Below are 14,330 nucleotides of genomic sequence, written 5' to 3' on the forward strand. Positions count from 1 at the left end.
TGTTGCCTGGGAGGATTTCAGCACTTCTTCAGGCGATTCAGCTCCTTTTGGGCACCTTTTCAGGCTTTCCTGCATGTGTATGTGGGCACATGCACAGGAGCATCATTGGGTGAAAGTAGGGTTTTGTGAGAAAGTGCTGTGAGAAAGAACACCTTGGCTATGGTGGCTCCTCACAGATACCACAGCAATGGTGTGATGTTAGAAAGCAGAGCTGAGATGTAGATGTTATCTAAATAATGGCAAGTGGCATTCAGCATCTGGAGATATTCCAATCCCTAGAGACTTTTACTGTGATAAATAGGTTGGGCTCAGCTTCATGCTGATGGGCACATCGGTACCAATTTCATAAATAGCTAGCTTATGGTCAAAATGGTCTAAATGGAATCATATTAGGGAAAATCCCAGTAAATCATTCGATATTGCATGGTTTGGATAATCACATAAAACTTTCTATGGCTGGAATTCAAGACACATCTAACTCTAATAAAGTGTAATTCTATGGATCTGCAACAGCACTGCAGACAACTTGAGAGAAGGGGTAATTTTGCTTAAGGAGCAGTATTTAAAATGAAAAGTGTGTTAACAAAATCTCCCAATGTAATCTTCTGGGTGCTCTGAGGAGTTAAACTGGTATCATCCAGAGAGGCCTTGTCAGGTTACCTGTGTTGAAGGTCTGGCCAAATGGGTTTATTCTTTCACTCACCATAGGGCAGAAAGATATTGTAATATTCAGAGCAAAGGGCAAAAGAAAATAAACTTGTAAAGATAAAAAAAAAAAAGTTAAAATAGGAAAAAGGATGATATTAGAAGGTGGAAAGAAGAGTAAGAAGAAAAGCCTTCATAGAATATTGCCCTATTCATAAAATAAAATAAAATAAAATAACTCAACTAAACTAAACTACTAAACTAAGCTAAAATAACTAAACTAAACTAAACTAAACTAAAATAAAATAAAATAAAGATAAAATAACAATCAAGACAGTGAGGAAATATCATCAGAATGGAGTTTCTCAAATAGCTATGCAGCAGTAAAACACACCAGTAGAATCCAGACAAATCATCTGATGGGTCAAGATTATTTTAATACATAGCTATTAACATTTATTTAGTTATTTTTCTATCCGGAAAAAAACAAAACCAACCAAACAACAACAACAACAAACTTGGGACTCCCAACAGGCTTAGTGTCTATAAAAGTAAACTTTAAAACCAATGTGGAGTCCGCAGGACAATCTGGATTTCCCATATTTACTCTGGCAGTACAGTCAGGTGTCATGAAAATAAAGCCATGACTACCTCATGAAACATGTTTATGTCATGCATTTGGGAAAAAAAAAAAAAAAAAGCCAGCAGCAAAGGTCCGTGGTTTGTGACAGAAGGCATTTTCTTGCTGTGGGGGAGGAGGGCCAGGCAGAAATTTTGATCCTGATCCTGCAATCGGATTCATCACGCCTGACCTCTGTGCTCTCGCGGTGCCTGCCGGGGCCAGCAGAACTCCGTGCTAAGTGCAGGCGCCTGCCCACGGGACCCGGGGCCTTCCAGCTGCCTGCTGCGGCGGCCGGGTTCACCTCCACGCACACTCTGGAACAGGAGCAAGAGATTCCCACAGGGGAGCCTCGTGCTTATTTTTAGTCCTCCTGTTCTCTCGCTCAGTCCCACGGAGATCGTGCAGAGTGCTGGCCCTGCTCCAGCTTCACGTGCTACCTGCTGGCACCTGGTCGAGTGCTGCCAAAAGTCAGCCTGTCCCATATTTCCCTGGTGAGAGAAACCTCGCACACTGCAGAGACTGTCTGGAAGCTGCTGCTGCTGTTGCTAATCCAGCTTTTGAGTCAGCTTTAATACTGTGTCCCAAACTTGACCCCTCGGTGCCATTTCCTGCACCACAGAGCACAACACTTTTGTAGTTGATTGTCTCTTGCACCCCTCCAAAAAGGCTTATTTTCTTGGCATGCTCTAAACAGGCAGGACAGGGAGGTTGATGTGCATCTGGAGAGGGACAACATTCTGGATGCACCTCTCTAGCCTGAGCTACATCTCATGACAGCCAGCGAGGCTGCAGGGGCACTCCAAGACCTGCCTGTGCTCCTCCAGCCCCCAGAAGTCCTCACAGACTGATGACAGCAGGCAGAACCTGAGACAGTTTTGTTTTCAAGCAAGGGAAAGCATCCAAAACACAATTCTTGCTTTCAGAGAAGCTATAAGACCAGGAGACTGGCCTGCATGCACACCACTTGGTTGCCTTGGACTCTGACCGTTCCCCCCAGCAGCACGTTGTGTCGTGCCTGCTCTAACATGTGTGGGCTGGGAAAAGCTTTTGGGTTGAGCCCTTCAAGAGAGATTGGTAAGCCTGTTGGGCTCCTGCATAAGGTAGATAGATGTTGACTTGTCCAGCTGTACTGGGGCACTTCTGGGCACACTCAAGAGCAGAATTTAAATGTGTGAAAATACAAAATAAAAACAGAAGGACTCATGGCATTTTCCTGGCCATTGCCCTGTGCTTTGGACAGCTCCTGAACAAAGATTCTGAGGACCTCCATGTCGATATCAGAGATTATGCACCTCTTTTCCTTGTCAGATCTTGTTAATCTGTTTGTGGATAAAACGTCTAGAACCATGTTGGTGTTGCAAGTTGAACTTGATCAAGAAAATTCACTAAGACAGGTAGTTGCCTTGATGCTCTTGGAGAATCTACAGCCTGAGTTCTGTGCCTAAGACCCACAATGAAGAAAGAAGAGGTGTAGAAGGTGTCCCATTACAACTCTCCTGCAGAATTAGGGTGCAGCTGGTCATAGCTAAAACCTTAAAAACTGGTAGGACCATGCACCAGTGTCAAGACTTCAGAAAAGTGCCGTTTTGTGGTGTTAACCAATTAATTATTAGGGCCCTTGGTGGGAGACAGTGCTTTGTGCTCCATCAGGCAGAGAATGGAAGTGAATCCAATGCAGGCAGGATCTCTTAGGGGTGTGTGTAAAAATGGGCATAAGGCACTGTTTTTATTTTCTCTCTTCCAGGATGCTCCGATTCAAGCAGGGTACTCTGAAAATGCCTACAGGACTGGCTCATACAGGGGAAGCAAGCAGAGAAGATTGAATGTGTGGACTGGACTTATGAGTGAGTAAGCTAGTCTAAGGAATCAGGCTGAATTAAGACCTTATAGGCACTTCTGTAGATCAGGCATGCAGACATTTTTGAAGATTTCCAAGGAATCAAGAGGCAGAATACATCAAAAATAAATCAAGTGTATTCCAATGATGCTGAAGGTCCAGGAGCAATCGTGACCTTCCACAAACATCCTGTGTGTTCATTGTTTGCACTGTTTTCAGCAAGTCTGAAATTCAGACTCTTTGTTTGGGAACCCTGGCATGGATTTAAATCTCTCAGTTTAATAGTTTTGCTATTTAGGCTGCATAGCAAGGAAGAAAATAGCTTGAGGAAGAAAAAGAAGGGGTTGGTTAAGTACCTTCAACAATACTCAACCACACACAGGACCAAGATTTTGCTTACACTTGCTTATCATGCAAGTGCTAAGGAAAAGATTCATGGGGATTATAAAGCTGGTGTCTCTCAGAAGTGCGGTTGTCCATAGTTACTTTATTAAGATAGTGGGTAAATTTCCTCATAACGAGGAGGTGACAAATCTTCACAGGTGTAGTCTTCCAGCAGCTCTTCTGGCTCACTGGCACTGTCCTCTGACCTGAAAATAGGAAGAGAAGGAGACACAAAAAGTATTTAGCAAACACAAATCATACAAGTAACCATAATTCAGTTTCCTGTCAGCCTTATCTGAGCAAAGTGCTTCTCGGCTTCAGTGAGAGTTTTGCTCGAGAAAATGCTACAAGATGAAGTTTTACTGTAATTCAGCTATTTGCTGTATTATTTGTGTAGAGTAAAAATGTCAAGAGGTGACCTTTGTTTTCACGTTGTCTCTGCCTGTTGCACGTGGTGCTGAGAATGATGAGTCAGTCAGCAGTTTTGCAAACAGACTTTGATAATGAACTCAATGACTTAATTTCTAGGCAGGATATAATTCTGAGTAAATCCTGTAATTAGAATATTTTCCCTTAACAGTCTGTATAGAATTATTTTATGTCTGATTAAAGTAGTTTCCCGTTGCTCTGTAACACCTGTGATCTTGTTTGTACCTCAAAAGTAGGATAAGAATAAAGGCTGGAAGGTCGCTAGGGTGGCAAAGAGTAGTGACCAGCCGTAGTCAGCAGGGAGATCATCTGGTACTGAACTGACTTTCACTGCTGTGAAAATGCTGTTTGTGCATTCACTCTTGTATTGTGATTCTGTTTGAGTGGACATAGAATAACAATCTTCTGAACGCAGTAAATCAGCATTAAAAACACACAAAGAAACAAAAAAGCAGTTGTACAGGAGCATATGCACTAATATCTTTGAAAATAACAAGAGATTCAGTAGGTTGAAAATTAAAAGGATTCATAAGTGAATTCTATTTGAACAAAAGTGCTTCCCAGAAAAGAAAAGAAAAAAAAAAAAAGTATGTCTCTCTGACCTTTACTCAACAAATATTCCTAACAAAGGGGAAAAAAAAAAAAAAAAAAAAAAAGGAAACAAAACAACAACAAAGAAGTCTGAAGAACAACACACTGGACTAGCTTTTGTTTCCTTTGAAATCGTACTCAACACTTAAAGAAATTCTCAGAAATTTATGTTCAGCTGCACCAGGAAATTTCAGAAGACGTACCTTTGGTTCCTCGTATTCTCTGCAATAAAACTGGTGTAGCTCTCGTCTCCAGTAAAAGCTGGGTTGTCCAGAGGATAGGCCGGGCAGAAGTGAGCAGAGCCTGGGCTGGGGATCGGGGAGGCAGTGGAGGGAGCTGCACTGCAGCAGCCGAGCACAGGGTGCAGGTATCCTGTATTCACAGTGATGCCTTCCTGAGATGGGTAAGGCGGGGGGATGTACTGTACCACGGTGGCACCATGAAAAGTTATGGGCTGGTTAATCCCGGTGAACACGAAGGACTGTCCACCTGTGGCCTGGTCGATGTCTGATGTGTTTTCCTCTCTTTCTTTGCAGGGCTTGCACGTAAGCATGTTAAACTTGCAGACAGCAATCAGGATAAAAGTCACGCCGACAGACAGCAGAATAGGCCCTAGTAACTGGGTCCACTCCAGGTGAGTAATGCCATCGTATTTTATCCATCCCATCACAGTGAAAGTGATCCCCACCAGTCCCAAAAACACACCTGAGAAAAGCAAAGTGGCACCAGCTTTGTCTCCATCTGACACCAGGACATCAGACCTATTTGGCTGGTAAGGAGCGACAGAAAACACGTTCAAGGAGAAATCTTCTACATTGCTGTTGTTCTGCTCCATTACCAAATACCAGGTATCTCCTTTCTCAAGAGAAAGGGGGTTTGTAAAGGACTTCGCAGAGCATTTAAAGTCAAAGGTTCGGGTTAATTATACAAGAACATTGTGTGTGTATGGTTAACAGAGTCCATCATGTGAAGGAATAAACTTTGCTTAGAAGAATAAAGGTCTGAGAAGTGAAGCCTGAAGCGACCATTAAAGACTTCTTGAATTACCACCATTGCTTCCGAAACGGCTTCACCCTTGCGTGGCTACTAATCCCTTTGTTTATCCCCTTCTTTAATTTGGCACCCACTGATCCTTCCTCGCTGTGCCCATGCCAGATGGGAGAGAAAGGAAGCTGAGGTCCCCACAGCTTCTCCCGCCCCCCCCCCCCCCGCCAGCTGAGGCATCCAACATATGGGCTGCACACATTCGGCCAGCAGCACTGCAACAACTCACTCCCTCTCCTCGGGCCACCACTCCGGCAACCCGGGTCTGCAGGGAAATACACGGCCACCGCCGTCGGTGACCTTTGTAGATGTGCCCAGACCCCTGCTGCAGCTGGTTCTGCAGGCCAGACCTTCCATGGTTTACACAAATATCAAAGAAAACTTTCTGATGGTGTGCCAAGAGGGAGTAGTGAGTGGGTGGTAGGGTAAAGGGGAGCAGGGCAGTGAGTGCTGAGCAGCCTGAGAGAACTGCTGGCTATGGGAGAGCAGTTATTTCCAGCCAGACAAAGCCTTTTCAGCTGTTTGAAGGTAGAATAATTACTCTGTAATTTCCCCTTAATTGTAGACATTTTTGTTGTTGTTGTTGTTGTTGTTGTTGTTGTTGTTGTGGGATTGCCATCCGTTCCTCAGAGTTTAAGCTGAGTAAATCCCCCCTGCACTGTATGGTGCACAGCTGCAGGGATGAGAAAACCTCTCCTGGAACATGGTAGAGCAAGGGATCTCGTCCTCTAAGGTAAATTCTGTATTCAAAAATACCCAGAATGTTACATTTGCACCAAAATTAATTGTTCTGTTGGAATTCCCTTCTGACAGTACTGTGTGGCTAGCAGAACCCACTTTTTTCCTGAATTCCTGGGGCTCCACAGTTGAAACTGGCATTGTAATAATGTCAGGATTAACCAGTGTCCTGGCAGCAGCTGGTTTGTACTCTGCACCTACCTGATCTGTGGGCAGAAGGGTGTCCCAGCCTTCTACCATTGAAGAAAACACCACAGCAGGACCAAGTCCTAATCAAGGATACACCAGCATTGCTTATTTGTATCTGAAATATTAAAAAGATGGATTAATTGAATGTTGAGATTTCTGTTTCCTTGTGGTTTCAGAGTGAATTGCTCTTGGAGTGCTCCAGTAGAACATCTTTGTGCAATTCCTTACGGAGGAAAAATCTTCCACTACTCAATCTGTTTTGATTAGCATAGCAGGGGAGCACATGCAGTACAGAGATTACTCCTCAGGAGGTAGAACATATAATGCTATTTCCTGCTACCAGCAGCTCTGGGGAAGCAAGCTTATCCTGAGATTTATAAAATAAAAATAGCTCTAGAACTAGAAAACTCACCTTCTTTCAGACTGCTTCTTCAAAACTGACGAAAGTGCCCTTAGCCTATTGTGCATTCATATCAGTTCTGAACTTGGCTGCTCACCAAAATAAGTGCTCTCAGAACTGATGCTGAATACATCTGCAGATATGTCTTTTTCTTCTTAGTTGTCAGTAGACAGATTTTGCAGAATATTAATGCTGGACTCCTTTAAAATAAATAAATAAATAAATAAATAAATAAATAAATAAATAAATAAATAAATAATCTGTGAAGTTTCCAAAGTCAGTATTATGTCTCTTCTGTTAGTGAGGGTGTCAACAAATTTTCTGACAAATGCACTGAAGATCAGACCTGCTCCCAGCACCAAGTCTCGTCAGGACTCCACGCACCACCTGAGCAAAGCCTAGGGATTTCAGTGTAGTGGTTTCATATCACTCCAACTCAGAAAGAGCTAAAACATTAGGTAAGGTAACATTGGTAATTGTAGACAAATTGGCTAATGTGGTAATTAGACCCCCCCCCAAAATAAATAATCTTCAAATTTATATTTGGTAAAATAACTGGAATGAGCTTTTGTTGCTGCTCTCTGCAAGCCAGATTTTTCCATGCCGTGAATCATTCCAGTCCCTGTTTGCTGAATCTTCCAGGCTTTCCAACATCCTTTTTAAAGCAGTACATGTATCACATTCACTGCCTAACTAATGGTATACAGAGATGTAATATCACCTTTCTACTCACAGCCACTAAGGAACTCTGCAACTGTTATTTGCAACACCTTTGTGCCAGAGCTCTTCCTCAGTCCTGTGCAGTGGTACTTAGACGCTAGCTGGAGCCAGAGATTTCCAGCTCAGGTGTTGCACCATCCCGTGGGTTACATTCCTTGTCTCTGGCCTAGGACATGGCTTATCAGTCACTGAGCAAGGGCACAGCAGGGCTGGAAAATGAAGGTGGTTTCTTCTAAGACTGCTTGTCACTTGAACTTCAGAAATTGGATGTCTGGTACAGCAAGATCTAAATTAAAATTATACCTTTCCCTGTAAATCGCACCCTCTTTACCTGTAAGGTATAATTTTCTCTAACCCTCCCTATGTTTCTCCCATTATTTTCCCACAGAGTACCCATGTTGTATTCAGGCAGCTGTCAAGGTCTTAAGAGATTACCAGATCGCATTGATTTTATAAGTCCAGTACTTTCCTTTGCCAAGTAAGTGGATGTTCTGGGAACTCACAGATGGTGATTTACTAAATGTATCCCTTTTACCTGGAGTAACTGCTAAATGAATGAAAATGGTCTTGTGAAACCCAGGAGGTGGAAGTGAATGAATTTTCTAAAAACCTTTCTGGTTTTATTCCAGTGCAGTGTCACGCAGAGTATTGGTATCACTTTTGTCAGACAGATAAATTGGAGACTACATCCCCACTATCTTCAAGTGACTCCTATGTTTGTTTCAGGATCCCTTTTCAAAACAGATAATTTTCAGGTCTCACTGCAGTATTGCTCTGGTCTGCTTCAGGGACCTTACACCTGAATCCAACCACTGCGTTATTTTCTGTTCCTTTGCATAATTTTCTATCATGAATACAAGTCTTACCCTGCAATGTTTGCTGCTGGAAGCAGGTTTTCTGTACTGCTCTGTACCTTCTTAGTTCTCTAACCAGTTTCAAGAGTCATCCTAACAAACACCAATGGGTCTACACTTAATCCTTCCTTTCTCTTCTCCATCTGCTACCAGTTCTTACAAGGTTGTTCACATTATCACTGTCACAGTAAGGTTTTATTTCTTACATGCCTGTAATAGAATCAGACATTTAGCCACAGAACATCCAAAAGGTGCCATAAAAAAATAAAAACAAGTTATACTGCGGTACTGCACACTGATCAGCTTTTAGAAGAGAAGGTATAAGATATAACTCCATAATGAGATTATCAGTTAGAGGGAGATCGAGGAGTTAATGATTTGACCCAGAGAGACCTTTTTCCTAGAGAAAGGAGACTATACTTGGCATCCTTAGAGAAAAACACAAATTATATGTGTTAGACTAGCACCTAACCATGAATTAGCCTCAACTCTTGTGGCCATGTACTACTTCAATACCAGCCTCAGAGCATAAACATGCAGAAAGGATCCAGTTCAGCCAGCTGCCCACAGCAGTATCTAGCTACAGGGTGGTGTTATACACTCAGGGAATGTTGTCCTGCCAGCAGGCCAACCAAATCAAAGGTATTTCCATGTATAAGTATAGAGATAGATGCATGTATGGCAGAGGAAGGAGCACAGATCTAGATCAAGGCTGACACATTAGCTGCAGAGACATGGAGGTATTGGCAGAAAAGTCTGCCTGGACACAGAAATGCTTCATAAGCTGTGACTCTTAAGAGACAGGATGGAAAAGGGGTAGTGGAATACAGTGCTGTGCATAATGAAGTACATGGTTGGGCTGGATGCACTCCAGCAAGTGCAGCTATCCTAAAAGCAGCATCATTTGAAACATTTGTGTAATTTCATTTTTTCACAGAAGAGTTTTCAATTTTTCTAGCTGCTGGTGATGCAAGAAGAAAGACCTCTCCTAGAGAAGAGTTATCCCTTTATGTATTTATGAATCTTTCTCATATCCAAAAAATTGTTGTGTTCAAGTTACAAGCTGGGCAATGTCAGTGCAAACATCAATGAAGACAGATCTTAACTTCACTTACAAGAGCATAATCAGTCCTTACCTCCCACTTTGCCTGTTTAAGTAAGTGTGAATCAGTAACCAACTTGATTTGCTCCCTAGCATTTGTATGTCAAGCACTTAAGCTAACCTTAGGGCAGAAAGGGGGTTATAACACCATTAGTGTGATAGTAAAGTATGTCACTTCCTCAATAAAAATGCTATTCTGTATCATTTTAAGCTACTTTTATAGTTTTACAAGGTGTTGCTTCCTTTATAATATAGGCATTTCACTTCTACTCCCCACATCAAAAATTCCTCCCACAAATGCTGTTCATGCAGAGGTAGTCATCAGTGGTAGATGAAGATCTGCCAGCATTTTACTCACGTTTTCTGACCTTGCTGAAATGGATTTTGACAACACAGTAAGCAAATACTCTTACCCTGGCCTGGTTAGCTGTCAGTGTTGAGCAAGTTATGGAGTGAATTTTAAAGGAATGACCATCCAAGCCAAAAATAGAAGGTGCTTGCACAGCTGCAAGATGAACTAAAACTAGGCATCTTTTCAAGATGATACACAAGGAAATTCTGTTTACAAGCTTCATTTTAAAAGGTAAGTAAACCTTCCCCTCCCAAGAAATTCAGGTGGATTCAGCTGACGCTGAAGAGCCAGGCCAACAGCTTTCCACTCAGTGTGCTTATTACAAATAAAGCAATCCACACAGGATCTACAGTAGAAGATCAAAACACAATAACCTTGAAGGAAGATTATGTTTCAGTTCAGGGTTAACACACTTTACTTGATGTATGTGGTCATTTGGATACATATTGGGAAAAACTGATTGAGCTAGTTGTAGAGAGCAGAAAAGGCTAGTAACTTTACAGTTAGCAATCAGATGTTGCCTGCATTTTTTAAAGAAGAAGAAAAAAAAAAAAAAAGGACATATTAAAGATTTATGTCTGTTTAGATTAATCACTCTTTGATTTTTAACCTTCTAGGGAAATGAGTGAGTGTTCATTTGTAATTCAGACAACAGCAACAAGCCAATGTGGGCCTTTGTTTGCACATGACCTTTAAGGTAAAATACTTCATCTTCTATACTCTCTATATAATATCATGACAGATCCAGAGACAAACTCCTTCGACACGCACAAGATTTTGTATGCACAAGTCACACAGGGCAGTGGGCACCACTGTTAAGAAACAGGTGAGAAACACAATTAAAAAGAAAAAACAAACAACACAGTAAGACATTAGGTGATAGCTTGGATTATAGAAGGCATTTGAGGAACCGTGTCCTTTAAAAATTTACTACTGTGAGGAATGTTTTAACAATTCTTGTCCATAAAGAACAATTCTGTTTGAATCCTGTCTGCCTCTGGGCCCTGCACTGGCAATTTAATTCTTGAACCACAGATGCAGTGTGTCCCAGTCTCCCCCTCATTCTAGTCAATTTATCACTTCTTAAATTTATGAACCTGTTTGCTTTTGTTATTCCAGACTTCTATTTCTAACACTGCCATAGATGTGTCCGTGAATGGCTGGGGAAGAATGTTTTAATTACTCGTGTGTCTGGGAGTTTCAGAACAACTGATAACAACTAGTGACTGTTATGGGATACTATGTGGATCTTTGGTATCTGGTTAGGGGGGGCCGAGAGATAAAGAGGACGGAGAAAGAAGCTGAAGGGCAGCTGGGAGACAAGACTTGAAGAAGATGTTCCGTAAACTTGGGATGGTGCCCAGTAAGTACAAAGGGGGAGAGGAAGACTGCGAGCCTTCAGCATGGAAGACCCCTAGAGACCCCCAGAAGAGACCCCAGAGGAGACTGCGCATGCTCCAGTAGGAGGGACTGCACCCCGGAAGCTAATTTTAATAATCTATTTTTTTTAGAAGTAGTAATGAATATGTATTAGTCTAGGAGCATAAAAATCAGCTGCTTGATGTAACTGGTGTGCGTCCTGGTGGAGCAGAGACTCCTGGTGCACCCAGCGCTGTTTGCTTACCTCTATTCCTTTATATTCTTTCAATAAATCCTATTTTTTTATTTAATCCTAATTTGAATCCTGAGCCATTTATAACACTACTTTAAAAAAATCAAGGGAAGGAGGAAAGAACAAAAAAACCTGCTGGCTTTGTGGCTCCCCTTCTTCACGTGGACATGTCCCATGGCTGAGTCACACCAGTGTAACCAACTTCCACATATTAAAACCCTCTCTGTGCTCTGCTTGGTCATTCCTCTGCATGTACATGTATAACTCCCTCAGCTCTGTCACTGGCTAAGTACACCTGCCTCACTGACTGGTTTTCAGCTGTATTGCTGGCTGAATGTACCTCCCCATCATTGGCTTTGTTGGTGTTGTGTGTGTGTGTTGCTGCAAAAATTGCTGCCCCAGCACGACAGAGAATGATGACACAAAAGTGTAAATAAATGGCGAAATGCAGGAGTTAGTAAGTATCTCCCTGAAGTACTCTGCTGGTGAGTACTCTGCATGGTCATAGGAAATATGAGGCAATTGCCTTTCCCTAGGCACAGGAGTGCACTTGCGTGCCTAATTAAAGCTTAGCATTCTGTGACAGGTTCCCTGAAATTCATCAGGGCAGAACACAACTCCTGTTTGGTTGGGGTCCCACAGCACACAAGTGCTCAGAGACTCAGCTGAACAAGACAGAGACCACTCTTGCAAGCTGTTTTAACACCAGTAATGTTTACCACATGAATATGGTTTACGTGGCAAAGGTTTGGTAGGAAGGGGACTGTAGCTGCCCCGTGTCAGAGCAGAGCCAGCTCCAGATGGCTCCAAAAGGGACCCGCTGCTGAACAGAGACATGCCAGGGAGCGATGCTGGTTGGGCCTCTGGGAGAGCAGATTTAAGGAAGGGAAAAATGTTGTGCTACAGCAGCTGGGAGAGAGGAGTGAGCACCAGCCCTGCAGCCCCCAGGTGAGTGCAGCAGGAGGGCAGGAGGTGCTGCAGGCAGGCAGCAGCAGTTCCCCTGCGGCCTGTGCAGGGAGAGGCCCCTGGTGGAGCAGGCTGTCCCCCTGCAGCCCATGGGTCCCCCATGGAGCAGATCTCCACGCTGCAGCCCCCCCATAGGTGGAGGAGCCCCCGGTGGAGCAGGTGGATGTGGCCTGGAGGAGGCTGCGGCCCATGGAGAGCCCCCGCAGGAGCAGGCCCCGGGCCGGAGCTGCAGCCCGTGGAGAGGAGCCCACGCAGGAGCAGGGGGTCTGGGAGGAGCTGCCACCCACCCGTGGGGGACCCGTGCTGGAGCAGTTTGCTCCTGGGGGATGGATGGACCCCGTGGGACAGAGCCGTGTGGGAGCAGTGCTTGAAGAGCTGCTGCCTGTGGGCAGCCCCCACAGGATCAGTTTGGGAAGGACGGCATCCCGTGGGAGGGACCCCATGGGGAGCAGGGGAAAAGAGTGATTGTGAAGGAGTGGTGTAGACAAAGTGTTAGGGACTGACCACAGCCCCATTCATCTACACTGCTCAGGGGTAGGAAGTAGAAGAGGGTGGCTGAGGAGAAGGTAGTTGTAGTTTGCATTTAGTTTCACACTGTTCTAGTCTACCAGTGATAGGCAATACATCTCATTAATCTCCCTCTGCACAACCCCTTTCGCATGCAATAACTGATGAATGACATTCCTGTCTTTACCTCAATGCCTGAGACCTTTCCATTGTATTTTCTCCCACTTCTCCTTTTAGGAGATGGAATGACAGAGGAGTTGTGGTAGAGTTCAGCTGCCCAGCCAGGGAAAAAACATTACACCCTACTGAGTGGAGCCCCAATAGAAACTTTGCCACCTTCCATTGCAGGTCTCTTTTTCTCAAACTAGGAGGTTACAACAGGTTTCATGTCAAGTCAAAACACAAAGATCAGAAGCAACTCCCTTGTGAATTATCATCTCCTATAAGAAAACGTTTCAATTACAGACAGATGAGCTAGAAGAAGGCTGCATTTCTGAGAGGTCAGGAAAGAGCTGTGTCAGTTAAAAACATGCATTTCCATGAAATACCATCTCCTGCAGGAGCTGGTCAATAATGCCTGCTTGTGGAAAATACTCATTCTCATAAAGTTAATCAGTACTGCTTGTATAAACTGTAAATGATGGTATTTAATAGTAGTATAATGCCCCTGAAGTCAGTCATTACCACAGTTAAACTGACAGCCTATTAACTATCCTCAGTCTTGCCTTAGGGCTCTTAACTGCTGGCTAAAACTGATTTTCAGGGGGATTATACTTACATAAGGACCAGAGAGGGTCTAAATTAAACTGTGTAGGGGTTGTTACTAGGCAGATGAAGAAGTAACCACTTAATTTCTCTATAACATATTGGCTCCCCATCTTAAAGACTCCTATGGGTGATGCTCTCAGAAAACAGTCAGTGACTGAAAGGAAGTATTTTCCACAAAAGTTATAAAGAAATAGAAGCACTTCTTAATGATTTCTTCTTTGAAGCTCTGAACAGATTTTAATTAAAGAAGTAAAAGAAGTTTGTCTTTACTTACTGCCTCTTTTATAGAAAGAAGAACTAAATATAGAAACTGAAGCTGTAACAGAACAAGATGAACACTTATTATTGCAGTAAACTAAATCACTTCATAATATTCACTCAGAAGTCCAGCATTATCTTGTATTTCTTGAAGCAAAAACTCATGGTTTGTTCTTGTTAATGAAGAGATCAGACAGACAATATTAATGCTTTTATTAGAAAATGTAAATAGTCAAAAAGTCATAAATCTGAGCCAAAAGTCATAAACCTGAGTACAATTTCATTTAAAAGTGGAATCTAGCTGACAGTCCT

The 14,330-nt window shown here is 43.0% G+C and overlaps 1 protein-coding gene across 1 annotated transcript; it reads right to left on the reverse strand.

Annotated features, from left to right (window-relative positions):
- Nucleotides 1-3,594: 3,594 nt before the first annotated feature.
- Nucleotides 3,595-5,343, reverse strand: TMEM174 (transmembrane protein 174; the record flags this gene model as incomplete). Its single annotated transcript, XM_084304702.1, has 2 exons — nucleotides 3,595-3,694; nucleotides 4,712-5,343. 2 exons carry the CDS (start codon nucleotides 5,341-5,343, stop codon nucleotides 3,595-3,597), a joined length of 732 nt encoding a protein of 243 aa, XP_084160828.1.
- Between the last annotated feature and the right edge of the window lie 8,987 nt (nucleotides 5,344-14,330).

The sequence above is a fragment of the Netta rufina genome, assembly GCF_964035555.1.
Source record: "Netta rufina genome assembly, chromosome: Z".
In the NCBI taxonomy this organism is placed as follows: domain Eukaryota; kingdom Metazoa; phylum Chordata; class Aves; order Anseriformes; family Anatidae; genus Netta; species Netta rufina.